Source organism: Platichthys flesus, chromosome 1 (assembly GCF_949316205.1).
Source record: "Platichthys flesus chromosome 1, fPlaFle2.1, whole genome shotgun sequence".
Classification (NCBI taxonomy): Eukaryota; Metazoa; Chordata; class Actinopteri; order Pleuronectiformes; family Pleuronectidae; genus Platichthys; species Platichthys flesus.
Window position 1 is genome coordinate 18931080 of NC_084945.1, and position 17285 is coordinate 18948364.

General features: G+C 43.6%; 1 protein-coding gene across 4 annotated transcripts in view; it reads right to left on the reverse strand.

Annotated features, from left to right (window-relative positions):
- Nucleotides 1-17285, reverse strand: part of tln2a (talin 2a) — a 91523-nt gene that overhangs the window by 21126 nt on the left and 53112 nt on the right. For 3 of the 4 annotated variants that reach the window (XM_062388005.1, XM_062388021.1, XM_062388013.1), the window contains exons 14-34: nt 16354-16534; nt 16099-16212; nt 15811-15919; nt 14669-14877; nt 13034-13132; nt 12344-12511; nt 11187-11326; nt 9936-10090; nt 7530-7696; nt 5972-6100; nt 5298-5411; nt 4955-5068; nt 4454-4588; nt 3769-3897; nt 3501-3603; nt 2601-2809; nt 1351-1470; nt 1059-1256; nt 844-983; nt 379-472; nt 68-157 (exon numbers count right to left, since the gene is read on the reverse strand). In XM_062388005.1, the coding sequence (XP_062243989.1) occupies nt 68-157; nt 379-472; nt 844-983; nt 1059-1256; nt 1351-1470; nt 2601-2809; nt 3501-3603; nt 3769-3897; nt 4454-4588; nt 4955-5068; nt 5298-5411; nt 5972-6100; nt 7530-7696; nt 9936-10090; nt 11187-11326; nt 12344-12511; nt 13034-13132; nt 14669-14877; nt 15811-15919; nt 16099-16212; nt 16354-16534 (2917 nt within the window). Of the gene's footprint in view, nt 1-67; nt 158-378; nt 473-843; nt 984-1058; nt 1257-1350; nt 1471-2600; nt 2810-3500; nt 3604-3768; nt 3898-4453; nt 4589-4954; nt 5069-5297; nt 5412-5971; nt 6101-7529; nt 7697-9935; nt 10096-11186; nt 11327-12343; nt 12512-13033; nt 13133-14668; nt 14878-15810; nt 15920-16098; nt 16213-16353; nt 16535-17285 lie in introns of all 4 variants that reach the window. The other variant, XM_062388030.1, reaches the window with a different exon arrangement.

A 17285-nucleotide genomic window follows, 5' to 3' on the forward strand; every position in this document is an offset into this window, starting at 1 on the left:
GTATCTGTGTGTGTCTGTAAGTGCTGTGTGTGTTTTGATCACATGGTTGTCTGAACTGAATGCCTACCTTGGAGTTCTCCATCACACTCTCAATGCAGTCGAAGTAGGAGAGGTCACTGACGGGCTCGTTGGGGTTGTCCAGCATTCCTCTGACAGCCTGAAGGATAAATGTGCAGTCACAGTTTAAGATGAGTAATTATTGTCAAAAATTCCTCAAAATCCATCAAAGACGAGGGAAGTAGTAGATCTGCAATCATCGCTCTCTTTTGGATACAACACAGACAATCAAAAATGTAATGAAAGTTGGATATTTAGTGTATCACTTTGATGCTATCATTTCTGAATGTTCCTGGTCCATTAGCAGGTGCTGCAGTTTACCTCAAGCTCTCTGAGGGCGTTGTCACACTCCTTCTGTCCAGGAGCCTGCTGTGTACACAGTGTGATCAGCTGGTTAATGCTCTCCGTCACTGCTCTGAAACAAAGGAAAACAGAAAATACATATCACTCCTTAGTCCTTGAAGATAAATGGTAATAGGCAGCTTTGTGTACCTACGTAGACAAGTCAGCATATTCATTGAAGATGTGTGTTTATTTTAATTATTTAAAAGAGAATGTTGGTTATACTTAAGCATTCATTAAATTGGCAGTTTATTAGGTACACCTACCAAAAACTAATGCAGTGTTTCTATTTTGTTCTCTTAAATAATGCCTGAATATTATAGCCTCGGTAAATTGAGGATAGATTACAGGACTGTTTTAGTTGCAGCTAGTTATTCCTAATAAACTGCTCTGTGGATGAAAGCATAAAGACACACAGGTCTGTGCAGTGTATGTGTTTTGTACCTTGCAGCAGCAGAGAGCAGGTTCTTAGCGTTAGCGGCTGCAGGGTCCACAGACAGACTCTTAGCAGCCAGCAGCAGTTTGCTAGAAGCCATGGAGATGTTCTTCAGGTTCCCGATCACCTGCACCTGGTCGTCCTTTTTCTGAAATGACGCAAAGTATTAACTTGAGAACATTCCCAGTCACACATAAACAAGTACAAATGATGTGCTACAAACCTGAGTGTGGCCGGCCATCTCGATTCCAGCATCCAGGAACTCATCAAAGTCTTCACCGAACTTCCCAGAGGCCATTGCCAGCTGGCTGCTGGAGCCTCTGGAGGCGTGGACCACATCGCCTGCTGACTGGTTCAGCTCTGCCGCTGTTTGGTTCAAATCACACTGAGCCTCCTGAAATGACTTGGAGGCCAGAGGGATCTGAGCGGAGCACATGGCGAAGATTTTAATGATGAAGGATAAAAGAAAACCTTGAAGTTGTTATATATCAATAATATCCAGTATCCAAACTCACTGTCTCGATCAGCAGCTTCTTGCTGGCCTCCCCGATGCTCTTTAGAGCCATGTCCACATCCTTCTGGCCGGGCAGACAGTTGACGCAGTTGTTCAGTGAATGAGACACGGCCTTGGCCACCTGGAACACAGCACAGCACGTCCACAGGCCACTGGGTTAGCAGGTGCACTGCTGTCAATACACACGACGTCTATACACAAACTGTGGATTCACTTCAAAGAGGCCAAAGCAGAAGAATATCAAAGCAGGAAAAATAATCTTTGAGAGCCAATTACTCATCAGCTCAGTTTGTTTTCAAGTCCAATTTTAAATGAATACATAGTTATATATTAGACTGTTAGATCGAGATGAAAAGCAGCCTCATCTGTGTTTTTTCCATCCCCTAATTAATGACTCTACATCGCTTCCTTGAATAATAATTTATTCATTTTGTGGAGACGCAATGAAGATGACAAGGCATAAATAAGTAAGGCCCTCTGCCTATAAATATGCCAGCAGGCTTATTAAAGGGGTCCCCTGCTATATTTGACAGGTGTTCACTGTTTCTTTTTTACTAAACAGATATTCTTATTCTCTGTATTCAATAGTGTGGTTTTTCACTTAGAGAGCAGGACTTGCTGATTTCATGTTCAGATTTTGTAATGCTCGTACTCAAAACCCTGCACTTGCGCTCAAATATACCCGGCTTGCGTTTTGATTTATTCTGCTTGTGCTCAAACTGTGAGTTCACCCTCCATGTTTTTGTAGCTAGGATAGATTTCTCGTCAGATTTGACGCCGCTTCTGAACACGTGTGAAACATCTTCTCTCCGATTTTTCTTCTACTCTGTGATTTTTTTTTGTGCAGCTAACGCTAACACAAAAAATCTGTCCAGGCAACAATATATCTAAGAGCAAATCACAGTTTGAGCACAAGCAGAGAAAATCTGAGCACAAGCCAGGGCTCTCTGAGTGCAGGCACTGGGTTTTTAATGAACCGCCATGCTCTTGAATAAAAACGGGAAGAAGAAGGAAAGTAGGATTTTACAGAGTCTAGTTCATCTTTACATTATCAGTACTTCTATGTTAAACACAGATGATTCGATTACTTCAATTTTGGAATCTGCATTCGTTTCTTGGTTGTGCTGTCTTATTGGCACAGGTGCTAAAGTCTGACAGTATTCCGGGGGTTGGACTGAATCTTACTGCAGCACGTAGTGTTAAAAAGACCAGCCGAGCAGAATAGACTCCACACTCCATGAGCGGTCTCACCTGTGCCAACCTCTGCTGGCTCTCGGCGTCTCCGGGTGAAACCAGCGCCTCCTTGGCCTCATGAATGAGGAGCGCCGAGCCCTCCATGACATCACGAGCGGAGTCCAGCATGGCGGCTGCAGCCTTGGGGTCAGTGGTGGAAGCGGCGACGCCACGAGCCGCCTGGGCCAGAGTTCTCAGGGCCTGAGCCGTCTCCCTGGCTGCTATTCCTAAAAAACAGGATCCAACGTGAGAGAGAGAGAGCAGATGTGACAGACGGAAACAAAAGTAAGGAAAGTGTCTCGAATGAATCACAGATCATTTATGAAAAGATATGACAAGATGTTGTTTCTATCATGTGTTCAATCTAATTGTGAGCGAGATTTGTTATTTAATATATCAAAGGTATTTCCTCCGACTTCCCAAATGTAATTTGGTCCATGAGGGTGTTTGGCTCTCATGCAGGATCCAACACAATAAAAGCTTCATGAGAAATCACATCGCAGTTATTATGAAGACATATTATGATGCAGTTTACAAGATTAATGTCCCAGCATTTTCCCTCAGATTCAATGGAGAACTTTTGGCGTTTAGGCTAATCACTCTGTAACAGGACTGGAATATTCAGTCAAATCTCAAGAAGTAGAAATATTCCTGTGAAAGTGATGCGGGTAATTGAAAGATGAATGTAAGTCAGAAAAAGAGTGTCCCCAGATTTAGCTTAAAAAAATGTGGTCAATTGCAGATCTTCAATTCAATTTAGTATCAATGGTCAAAGATGTTGGTACCAGTCACCAGTCTTGCCAAGTTTTTTCAAAATCCAGCAAAGACAAATGATAAAGGTTTTTACGCTACCACGGTTCCTTGGGCAGAGTTATGGCATTTTCAAAGAAGTCAGTCCTTCACGTCAGCAGCACCAACCTGTGTAGTGTTCGTTTCCTTGTGCAGCACAGGTGAGGAGCTGAGCCATGGACGACCCCACTGACTTGGAGGTGCTGCCCAGATCCTGAGCGCACCTCTCCAACTGAACCAGAGGAGAGAAATAAGACAATACATAAATGAAATGATCAGGCCACGAATTGAGCAGACCCTAGGCATTAAACCGAATTCAGTTCAGCTACTCTTCTCCATGCAAGATTGGGATAAATGAATCTGGACTTGTCTTTAACGGCTCTAAATACTCTCTTACCGTTTCTCCTGGTAGTGGTTTCAGCTGGGCATTAACAGCAGCCATCTTGGCATCTTGCAGCTCACTTCTCAGGGTCTGGATGGCCGTGAGTGCAGAGTCAATCTCCATGGGGCCGCAAGCATCATGAGCCTGGAGAACCAAATCAAGTTAAGGGTTACTACCTCTAACAGCTCCCATGGTTATAAAGGGGAATGTGTTTACACAATGTGTAAACACATGTGTAATGTGTTTTACATTCACAATGACCCACTAGAGGAAAAGGAAACAGTGAAAAAGCATAATGTGTCTCCTTTAAAACCTGTACGTGAGGAAAATATATCAAACTACTGCCACAAGTCAGTTGATGTGATTTTGTTTAGAAGTCTGTGGGGGGGGGGGTTTAAAACCCTCTACCAGAGCATTTTACACTTCAGTTCATTTTATGTGAAGTAAGCAGTAAATCAAGAGCTCTATACTCAACAGCTCGTTGTCACACTGTGGATTATATAGGTGACTGTATACCGTGTACCATACCGTGATTTTAACCATCGGGCCAACCGCCCATGACCCAGAGAGGTGGTCTGTGTCTCTGGGGCGATGCAAGTATGTTAGGGTTGGGTCTATGTGTAGTTTGCTGCTCTGCAACCCTGTGATTTTTGCGCATTCACTGCAACACGTGTCTGAGCCCTTCGTGTCAGTGCTCTACCTTCTGTGCGGACGTCCTCAGCTCAGCCAGGCAGGTGGCCAGGTTCTTAGCACACTGACCCAGTTGCATGGCTGCGGCCTGATCCGTTACCGTGGGAACAGATGACTTGGCCGAGGTCACCATCTTACTACCGGGCTGCAGAGTGAAAGATAAACAAAAAAATTACGTAAAAAATGTTTAATAAAAACATGTTTCCCCCTAAAGCATTAAGGATATGTTGGTATAGGCCTCAACCAAGGAATGGGGCTGAAATCATGAGGTGGATGTTTCAACAATATTTGTATTAGTGGTTCAATTACAGTTCCACTGAGGCATTTAACAAATAACACCACCATACCAGAGATTCTTTAAAACCGTCTGGTTCCATCAAAAAAGGAGGTTGCAGGCCTATTTAAAAGCCTCCCCCCCCACACCCACATGACAGAAACACTATTTATAATTTCTACAGCCTAGTTCCCAATATAAAGCTGAAGTGTGTCGGTGAGTGAGTGAGTTTTGCACCTGTAGGAAGTTCTGACTGGCGATGATGAGGGCGAGTTGTGCACTGAGGTCCTCCGGTTTGGCCTGACTCCCACGTACTCCCTGGACGAGCTGTGGAATGTGGTCCGCCACTGCCTATTCACACAGAAACACACACGCACACACAGACAGGTAGAGTTTACTCACAGTTACAGTATATTCACAGGCTTAATACAGTGCAAAATGGAGACTGCAGTAGAGGATCTAGTTCTATAAATAAAGTAGTTGGGACAGACCTAATTCAACGGCATGAAACAACAGAGCAAAAAGGGAAAACAATAGAATAATCCAGTGCTGGCCCCCTGCTGTGAGCACTGATCCTCACCTTACAGCTCTGCACCAGCTGCTGGTGAGCAGCCGTGTTCTTGTTGGACGCAGCAGCGTTTTGAGCAGCAGCGATGGTTTGTGTGGCTGCAGCCGCGGCTTGTTTAGCAGCATGCTGAGGAAGATGAAGACACGAAAAAAACACATGAAACATTTGGCATCTCTTGGTCCGTATCAGTGTCTTTTTAAATGTCTATTTTGTGAAAGTTGCTTTTAGTGTGAAATCATAAATGTTAAAATACAAATAGATCAGTCCTTGAATTATCAAATTTAATTTCAGGACTTACACTTTGTGTTGACAAATTTAACAAACTACTATAAACAGTAAAAACAAATATGTCTAATGAGGATAAATAGTCCAACAAAAAGGCAAAAAAGATAATTTCCATCCTTCTTGATTTTACATATTTCAGAGCACTAGAATCAGTCTTAACACCCGGACGTTTTAGGGTGAAACACATGCTGCTCTAATCAACTTCTAATCCTCACTAATCTTTCCAAGTAATGATGATCTAATGCCATCCTCAATGTGGAACTCATGGTGACATATGGAACTGGCTTTAGTGTCCATGTCACCTTCCCCTAATAAATATTTGTATGTATTAGTTGTTTTTGCCTCTTATCAAACACAGCGTTTTACTTGCGTAACAGTAAATGAGGGTCAGCGTCACTGACCTCCAGTCTGTTAATCAGTTTCTTCTTGATGGCGTTCTGAGCTGCGGCATTGGTGGCCACACGCAGCCCCTCCGCGGCCTCCCTCAGTCTCTGCTGCTGATCCTCGTTCTCCGGGTACGCCGCAGCCCCCTGAGAACACACACACATGCACACGCACACGCACACACACACACACACACACACACACACACACAGAAACACAATGATGAGAACGGGTACAGTAAAGCTGTACAGGCGACAGATGACAGGTGAGCAAGGCGGGATAACAGCTGCTTTACGTCCCTTGACTACAGACGTTGCACCACATCCTCCTCAGAAAATTGGAACTGAAAGGCTGGGCCTCTTGTTCACACTCAGCACATCAAACACCTACCGAGGCAAGCCGCTTCCACTCGCCTGAACGTGCGAGTCATCTCTGCATCTATTCAATTAGTGTTCACAGATCTAAGAAAATGACGCAGACTTAATCACAGCCCTCAAACTTAGCTGCGGCTCCTCTTCACTCCAAACAATTGACGACTGAACGTCGAGGGATGTGGTTTAGTCACATAAGCGCGCAGCTCCGTTTACTTTCCGCTTGGGTTTCCTGAATCACAAGTTAACTGTTGGGACCAATTTCACCCAGCGCCTCCTGGGTCTCCTGCTGCTGGAGAGATGGCTAAACCCGCTGCCATTAGGTTAATTAACTGGGAAAACTGCAGCTTCACCTGAAGCTACACAAAGAGCTGGGCGGGCGTGCTGCGAGGAATTTATGTCATTAAGGTAAATGTTTAACTCCCACAGCTGCTGTGGGCAGACGTCACATAAACACAGTTAGCGGCACCACAGAGTGCAGAGACATTTAAAAAGTAATTTGACTGTTCAGTGCAGAGTTTAAAAATGTTTGGTAGGTGATCAGGTTCAAGTCATGGGAGCTGTCATCTGCCTCCTGTCAGCTGCTGACGCCACTGAAATAGAACATTCAATCTGCATAATAAAAAAAAAAAGCTGATTTCCAGAGAGGGTGAAACAAATCAATTAAAAGTTTCACAGTGATACCATTTACAAGAAATAAATCAGTACCTGACAACAAAATAAATAGGGATTAAGCTCTGAAACATAACGTCCAAAAAGTTAAATGTACAAGCTCAATTAATCGGTTTCCACGGCAACAGCTGGCCGAGGTCTGCGCCTGCTCCACTGACGGATAAACATACAGCTGCTGTGACGGTGATAAGTCTGGCATCAAACTGGACTGACCAGCTGCAGGGCATCATTTCATTTTCATGCTGGAAGTGGGGGGTTATTAATATCAGCGGGTGATTCTGTGGACAGATAATGAGACTAATGTGATGGAGAGATGGCAGATAAAACAGTTTGGATGGAGGGAGATGGGACGATGAGCGGAAAAGCTGAGTCTGCCCTGCGGCATTCTGGGAAGAGGCTGGTGTCCTTGTACGCCTACACTGGAAAGTTGTGATGTGAGAAGAAATGGATGGAAAAAATGAAAAATGTACTTCCCCTCAGTTAAAAAATAGAAATAACTATTGTTTGTTTATTGTTGTGACATGCTGGTTACCTTTGCTGCCTCCACCATCCTCGCAGTGGCGTCAGCTAACAGTTTAGCAGCTGCCAGTAACTTCTTTGAATTGTCAACATCCACCTCGGCCTCGGCATCCGACCTCATGGCGTTCACCAGGTCTGAGGTGGCCTGAGCCAAGACCCGGGCCTGACGGACCATCTCTCCTAAGGGAGGAGAGGGGGGGGGGACAGGACAAAGGTAAAGACGATGAGGAGGTTTTATGAGAAAGAAGAAGAAAGAAGAAAACTACTGTTTATTTTAATATAAACTTCACAGACAAGTCAGCTTTTAGCAGCTGTCAGGCAGTGGGCATGTGTTTTGGGGCTGATGGGAGGGGGGATGTATCTGCTGCGCATTTTCAAGGTGTAGCCTTTTCTCACAAGCTCTACCAGAAAGTCGTAAAACAATAGCTTTCATGTCAGCATTACAAAAAAGCCCCTGGTGGGAGATAACAAGATGAGAAAGGTAAGAAAAATCCTCAGCGAGGTCGAATTCTCACAGCTGCTTTCCTGATCAGATTTGCATAATGTCACAACACCCGAAGGCAACTTGTGAAGATGCTATTGGATGCAATTGCCCCCCCCCCCCCCCCCCCCACTGCTGAGCTGACACCATGTATATTCTCAGACTAATGAGGGCAGACGCACAGGATAAGAAAAGGGAATGTTGTCTCTATTTTCTCTGTGAAAGCAGACCTGGACACACGACCGCTGTTTTCACTTAAACCTCAATAAAAGCATGTGAATGAATCAGCTGATCGGCCGACACCCTGCTGCAGAAAGACTGACTCTGTTTTTTTTATCTTCACGTATCGTTGTTGTATCTGAAAGTCTGCCGTGACGTAGCTTGACACATCTGCCACCAGTTCATTGGGGTTCTTCTTTTGGCTGCATGCATTCAGGCCTCAGCAGAGCAAACTGTCATTCTACCTGTATATCACGCCGATCAGTCGGCCCGAGCTGACCGGGGGGGTTTGCTCTCGGTGCAGCTCGGTCGATCTGAGCGTCTTTCTCTGCTGTCAGACGTGTTAACATCGCTGTCAGGTTTTCTGCGTTTTGCTCCCGTACAGCTGACAGCAGTCCGTTCAAACCCGCCATCACCCCAGTCTCTCAGAGGAGGAGACGGGATGAGGCGAGAAGAGAAACACAGTGAGACTCAGGTCTGTGGCAGGCAGGTTTAATGGTGTGATTAGATTCCTTTTCTAAGATTAAGATTAAGATCCATTTATTTATCCCAAACACATGCACAGACATGCACAGGCATCTGGTGAAGGACACACAGAGCAGTGAGCGACCATGTACGGCGCCCGGGGAGCAGATGTTGGGGGAGTAAGGTGCCTTGCTCAGGGGCACTAGACAGAATCCTCTTGGATTTTTGGACAGATAAATCCAGAGACCTTTTCTGCCCATAGTCAAAGTTTCTGCCTCTAGTCCACAGCCTCTCCTAACTCAAAATAAGGTATTTCGGCTTTTGGCCCTGGCTGGTCACAACATGGGTTGTGCTGACTTTTAAAAGATTGATGGCCGTTTTTTCGGAAGAGTATATCCGTAAAATTCAAACATTGTCAGTTCTGGTATATTAATGTATCCAACTCCCAACACTGAGGCCAGTTGGTCACAAAATTATAAGTAATGACTGAGCTGAGAGTATAAACCACCTTTGTGTTTTTTGATCACATTGCTTGGTATTACTTTTGTGTCCACATTATCAATAATTCTGTTATTATAAGATTCAATTCTTTATTTTCAGGCAGCAGCCATGCACTGCAAGGCCTTACCATAGACTTTATATAAAGGTGACGTCTCCACTTCTTCCCACAATCCAGAAATGAAGCATAGAGATAGATAGAAACGCTGCCATTTTAGGCATTTGGAGTCTGAACAGGAGCAAGCGGGGGAAAGGGCCACAACGGCGAGGTACAACCGTGGACCAACCGCGAATGAGTCTCCACTTTCACCTGGCTTTTATAGCATCAGATACCTAATACCCGAATACTGGCAAATAATTATAGTTGGACAAATGTCAGTGTGATAAGTAGTAGGATAAATCTTCTGTAGACCATAAACGCATATAAAACAAGTAAAAAACTTTGTCAATATTAGAGTGGGTATTGAGATCTTAACGTCTGAAAAGACGTGGACCGAGTGTCTGCTGCAGACTGTGCTTTCCTGCTTAACCTATAAGTGCTTTCATGATCATAAGTAATTATAACTTATAATTCATTAACCTGTTCCTTGAAAAGTATTGTAGACGCTGTAATTACAGTACATAGCGTAATTAGTAATATCAAACCGTAAGTGCAGTGTCATTCTTTCATATTATGAAAGTCTTAGTGGCTGAATGTGGATGAGCTTCTCCCTAGTCATCTTTTCTTCTCCATGCGAAATCTTCTCTTCGACTCACCTGCGTCTCCCATGGAGCAGAAGATGCTCTCAGTGACGGTCATGATGGTGTCCGTGGCCTGGTCATAGCGCCCGATTGGCTCTCCCCTCGAGGTGTACTGGCGGACGTGGTGGAGCAGATCTCCCAGAGCCTGGCTCACCACGCTGGCCGCAGCGCTCACCTTTAACACATGAGATGCATCTCATCAACATTAGTGGCAACTTTCTTAAGCTGCATTATTCCCCGCTTCTTATTTCACCCGACTGGGGCGAGGCACCGCAGACTCATTATCTTCATTGCTTCTTAAGCTGGATCTACGTTCACAAACTCAGTGGCCCCAATTAAACAAAACAGCTGCTGTGGTTTCAATGAGAAGTAGTCTGAGAATCAGTAAAATGGAGTAAGTAGAAACTCAATGTTTACTGCGGCAAACGTGAGATAATTGTGAAACTTATTGTCTGAAACTAAAGAAACAAGAAGGGCACTTAGAGTGCATGTTCTTCCACCACAGCTGTCGCCTCATCTCGCTATGTTGAAGAAAATTCCCGGATCATCCCATTTATCCTGACCTGCTTAAAAAATGTAATGGCTCTTATGGGGTTGTCCTCCACAGAATTCAATGGAAAAAGCACAGTAGCTTTTGAAAATGAGAGCCTGTGTTCTCTGTCTAGGGAAATAATACAATAATTCAGCATTGGCTTGGAGTCAGTGGGTCACAAGACACGGAAACTAATACAAACTCAGTGGAGCGCATATTTCCATCATGGCCTAACATCCACTTATGAATCCAGGATCTGCACCAAATAGTACACACTCATAAATATCAGTCACCTTAACAAGGCAGATTTTGTTCAATCAAGATCCATGAATTATTGTCTGAGAAATAAAAGAAAATGTTTCAAAATGTCCAATAAGAAATAAATCCCCCCCTGATCCACACAATAATTAAATGGGTTGTTCCATCAGCCAAGTTCCATCCCTAAACTAAAATTTCATGGAAATTGGGTGAGTAGTTGATGCGTAATCCTTCTACAATCGAACAAACAAACAAACACTAACTAATCAACAAACTAGAATGGGACTCAACAGCTCCTTTAAGTTGAATCAAGCTGCAACAAATTTCACACACTCTCTCAGTCCCCTTATTGTGATCCATGAATTATCCAGATCTGCACCAATGGATTCTTTCTGACCCAAAAAACATCCTTCCGCCGAGTTGCGAGGAAATCCGCCCAGCAGTTTGAGAGTAATACCCATATCAAACAAACAAACCTCACCTGTTTAAGGAGCTCGCCATCCTCTGTGGCCGAGAGGCAGGCCTGCACGCAGCTTTCCACCGAGCGATCCACCAGCTTTCCTGCTTCAATTAGCTGCTCCTGGCAAACTGGGGAGCTGATGGTGGGACTCACCACCTACAGCAGGGGAGGAGAAGGAGGAGGAGAGTGGGCGACAGATTTATCTCCAGTGCGATAAAGCAAAAAACAACACAAATTAAACCCAAAGTTATCAACACCTGATTTGACAGGACAATAAATGGCAAACTTGATTCACTTGGGTCTAAACACACAGCTAAAGTATTTTCATCATTAAATCCCATTTTCACAGAGAACAGAGGAAACACGAAGGCAACAGGAAGGAAGAAGATTTAAAAGGGATTTGGATGCTTCTCGTCACAGAAGAGAGAAGCTTTGTTTAGTGGATGGTAATAATCTGACTGGGAGCCAGGAGAGTGTTTAAACTAATTAGAGGCACAAGGGTTGTACAGCTACAGACGCACAAACACAATGTGGTCGCAGGGTATTTAGCAGAGCCTTGGTGCAGAAATATTGTAGCTTATTCAAATATTTGAGGACACAAATCAGTTTTTACCAAACTTCACTGCACAGTCTCTGTGTGGGAAAAGATAAACCCGCACCTGGGAAATCATTGTCGTGCACTCAACAAAAATATCACAGCTCTTCTGCATATTGTATGAAATTACTTTTGTGGAATGGAGAGAATATTATACAAATACTTACACGCTGTGAGCTGTTTAGTTGTTATTTCTTGTAGGAGAAGATTAAGCTAATCTTAAGCATTCCTATGTCTCCTAATATTTGTCACTGTTGATTGTTTTATTTAGGACTTCTTCATAGGCATGTTTACATGTATATGTTTATATATTTATATGTTCATGTTTGGGTATTTATAGTTAGTGTATATGTGACTATCAGTACATCAATATGTTTTTAACTTTATATTCATGTTTTTACATTAGACATAATGTTATCGATCTATCTACCGTTTTATCTATCAATTTATCCATCTATCTCACTATATCTTTTTACCTATCTATCAATCTGTCCATCTCTCTATCGTTGTGCTTTGGTTTTTGGGGGAGGCAGGTTCACTTGTATCATATTAAACTTCCTACAGCTACACGGCTGTACCTTGGCACATGCTACCAGCTGGGAGGTGGACAGGGCGCACTGGGTGGCCGCCGCAATGACCCGGTTCTGCAGCACAGTGTCCTCAGAAACCTGGGCTACGTTCTTGGCCTTGAGCACCAACATGGCTGCAGCGTTGGCCACCGCTTTGGCCAGATTCATCAGGATGTCCTACACAACAGGGGGCGAAGGGAGAAGGAAACACGATCAATCATCAGCAACTTTAGATCCTGGCTGATTCTCTAATTTCTTGAACTTGCTCTTGAATAGTACAGACAAAGGTGAAACCATCATTCAAGACACCTCTGGGCAATAAGATTGTTAATGTAATAGTGTCTCATTGAAAGAGAGCAGAGAATGTACATTTCCATAGAAATAGAAATATGACTTGTTCACCACTGCATTACATCACTGAATTACTTGGCTGATGTGATCTCTATAACCTTGTTTAACATTATATTACAGTGACAAATTCCGCTACAATAAGAGCAAGAAAAACACATGCTTGAATAAGAGCTAGAATTAAAAGTAAATCTGACAAAAACATCTTGTTAAGATATGAATAAAGTTGAATATGTTCCCTCCCTGCTGCCCTGGTTACAATGTGCTCTTGATTAACAGAGTGGCAGCTCCGGAGCACCGTGCTTCCTGTGAATGCAGTGATAATGAGAAACGGGCTGAGAGCGACGTTACCTGGAACCTCTCGTCTGTCTCGCTCTCTCCAATCTGGCGCAGGAGGTCTCCACTGGCCTGGCCGATGCTGCCTGCTGCTGTCAGCACGGTCTGTCTGGGCTGTTCATGCACACACAAACAAACGCACACACAGAAAACCATCACAATGTCACCTGGTTGGAAACTGCATCATTTCGTACCCTGAGACAAAACACTGCTGTGCCGTGATGAAGGACCTGTGTTTGTATGATCTTATGGCCGTACTAAAACAGCTTGGGTCATCAGTCACTATGTAGTTCAAAGAGTAATATAATAGAAATCATAGTGTCCATTGTTCGGCTTATTCGTCATTTCAAAATAAAACAGTTAACAAATGGCAACACCAAGGTAGAGGAAAATTAAAATCCAGAATTCCCAGCCTGCGGTTATTTGCCTCTGCTAACTAGTGCAGTTTCAGCCACCAGACAATATTTTTACTAAATTCATTAGACTTTGACCACTAACAAATAAATAAGGTATCTTTGAATCTGGTCAAAATTAATATTTGCAAGGGAAAAGAGGTTTTAATGAAGTCACAGTGACCTTGATATTATACCTTAAACTACCAGATTTTAATGAGTTCCTCTGTGAGAAGAAGTTAATGTGTGTACCAAATTTTTTTAAGGTTCCGTGAAGGTGTTTCTGAGATATCCTGTTCAAAAGGCAATATAGTACAATTCACTGTGCATACATTGTCCAAAAGAGAGATAAACCTGTGCATTATGCAGGTTACCACCACAACACTGTAAACGTCACATCTGCACATCTGTCCTTTGCAGTACATCAAGGCAACTGTAGCTGCATCTCAATAAAGACAGATGGAGTCTGTCAATCAGCCTCAGCCTGAGGTCTTAATTCAGCGGGAGCAGAACAATCCAGTTAGCTGAGGCCGGCCGGCAGCAGAGCACGTTGATATAATTAGGTGTAATTTGGAGGAACAGGAGAGATGCATTGTTATTAAGAGACGATGCCTTGTCTCAGGGTAGAGCTGCTATGTGGAAAATGTAATTATCTTTTTAGGCTGTCAGTTTGGATTGAACAAAACACTGTGTGGACAACCAAGTGCATCAACAATCTGGCAATTCACGTTACACTAAGGGTGAAAAGTTGTGCTTTGCTGCACTGGCTGGAATTCAGAGTCAGACTAGAGTTAAAATTACTGTCTCTGTTTCCACATTTCAAGTTTTTATACCAACATCTCACATTTTATCCTTCATACTGTATCTGACATGTTGAATTTAAATATGACTGATAACATGCAGTAGAGACGGAAAGGACAGGAAAGGAAAAGGAAAGGAAATTAAAGAAATGGAAAGGAAAGACAAAGAAAGAATGAAAAGACAAAGAAAGACCAGGAATGAACACAAGATTAGAGAAGAAGAAAAGAAGAAAAGAAGAAAAGACGATGAAGGAACATAAATGAAAGGACCACAAAAAAAAGGAAAGTCAATCTTTCATTTTCAAGAGCACAAAAATATTGTGAAACAAAAATAGATAAAATACTGACATGATCTGTGCAAAGAAAGACAAACAGTTCAACAAAGCAGAGTAAAATTTGACATTTTTTGACATGAGGCCTTATCTCAGTATCTCAGGGTTTCAGGTTCCTTCACTCACCTCTCCAGAGGCCGGCTCCACAGCCTTCAGCAAGTCAGACACGGCCCCTGCCAGCGTCCTGGCGGCCTTCATCAGGTCGTTTCCTCCGCCCACGTCATCCTCCATCAGCGCAGCCAGCAGCTTCACACCCTTTGACATTTCAGTCAGGTTGGAGGAGATGGTGGTGATGGCGCAGCCCACTGCTGTGTAGTCTGTGTCAGTGGGATCGCCTGAGTGTACGGGGAGAATAAGAGGGGCCATCAGAGGAAGAGTCTTAGAGAAGTGACTGAAACTAAGCTAATTCAAACCCAAACAAACTGCTCTCCAATGTCTCTTTATTTCATTTGCTGATTAATGAAAACATGAATGTAACCCTAAACCCTACACTAATCATTTAGCCTAGAATTAGAACATTTTACATTTAACCAAGATTCAAGACTTTGCTTGAACACACAAGTTCATTAAAGCATGGGGGAGTACAACAGGGAAAATCAGGGTCAAAGTGTTACCAGTCTCAAGCACTGATGGCTGTTGAAAATAAATATATTATTATTATTGTATGACCATGATCTATATCAATTGCGAAGAGATGAAAGAATATTAGCATCCCAGTATTCCTTAGACTTCGTCATAATTACAGATAAAGTCTCTGCATTCTGAAAACTACACGCAGAGACCCAAACCCGAACACTAGTTGAGAAAGAACTACAGCACAGACACATCACAACCAATGCATGCTGTCAGAACATTTCAACATATACAAGACATTTTAAGGCCTCAGACTATTGAATTATTTTACTTTTTGCAGACCCTGTGGAACCCTGTTGGCAACCAGTGAACAAACAACTTCACCAGCTCATATTGCTGAACTGCTGCAGGAAACTAATGGACAACATGCATTCCAGGTTCTACAGTGATAGGAAGCAGACTGGTGGAACGGGTTCAGCTTTAAAGACACTAATTGGCCCTTTCATTTTACCTCTGCACAAAAATTCTCCCCCTAAAATTAACTCATAAAACTGTGGGCCCAAACACTTCATTAAGGATTCCTACATTTTTTATGTATTGTCAATATTTACCCACAGGCAACAATGTATAATGAGATAAATTGTTATATTTTGAAACAAATCGAATCCTTGGCGATTCATGCCAAAACTACTGACCAGCCGTGAGGTTGACCACAGACGCCGTTCCTGCAGTGATGGCGTCCACCTGCGAGTGGATCTCGTGTTTGGATTCATCCATCTTGTTCTGGATCCACATCTTTGATGCCTAAGAAGTTACACAACACAAATGACCACATGAAGGCATTTCAACCATGGCGATCACTAAATTTCGATGGCTGTTATCAGGAATAGTCACATGAGTTTACAGTGATATTTGAACACATCAGGTACATACAGTACATGTGTGATGGTTTATATTGGGTGAACATGTGCAGTGTGTAGTACCATGTCCTGTCCCAGTGGTGGCAGGTTGTCCACCTCTCCCAGGTCAATCTGGGCTTTCTGCACTGCTTGCATACTGGTGTTGATGGTTCCCATCAGAGCCTGCTGTGCTGAGCTCTACACACAGACAGGAAAATAAACTGAATGTAGACATCAGTGATATTTTAAGAAACTTAACAAACAGATGATGATGAGGATGACCCTCACTAAAGCCAATGAATAAAACAGACAAGATCCTTTCTGCTGTCCTGGTCTTACCAGTGGTGGCATGTGCCCACGGTGCATCTGACCCATGGTGATCTGCTGCTGAGCAGACGGCATGGTGCCCATGCTGAGCGACTCTGTGCCGATGGAGCCGGAGCGGATCACCCCTGGGAGCGCCACCGAGCCGTGCTCCATCCGGCCCACCCGGTTGAACTGCTGCTGAAGGATGGTGGACCTGCAGGTACGCAGACCGACATGTGGTTAATACTCTGATGGACATTTAGGGAAGGTCAAACCAGTAGGGTGCAGGGGCAGATGCAGGGCTGGGAACAGGGAGGCACTGGCCTCTGCAGACATTTAATTGGCCCCTTAAGTGCCCCTGCCCTGTCAGTCTTATACATAATGCATTTGAAAAAGGAAACAATTTTCAAATATATTTAATAATGTTTGGCTGTGCTTAAATCTTAAGCGCTAACAGTTAACAAGTAAGTGTTAAATGGTCCCTGGAAATCTAGATCTGCTTCTGCTACAGGGCAAAACAGTAGTTGTGACAAGATCTGTGACAAAACGGCGACTTCAACATACAGACATGAACAATACACACATCAGACAAATGCATTTGTGTGACAAACAGCAACATTTTGCACATCTATAGTAAGGCCAAGAGCAGAGGGAAAACATCAGTGAAAAAAAAAGAGGCAAAAGAGAATGTTTGTAGTTGTCGTCTGTACCCGTGCAGGAGCTATTTAACGCTTGGCTATGTGGTTGTATGAATTTGTGACAGTGAGCCACGCCACGCCACACACACACACACACACACACACACACACACACACACACACACACACACACACACACACACACACACACACACACACACACACACACACACACACACACACACACACACACACACACACACACACACACACACACACACACACACACACACACACACACACACACACACACACACACACACACAC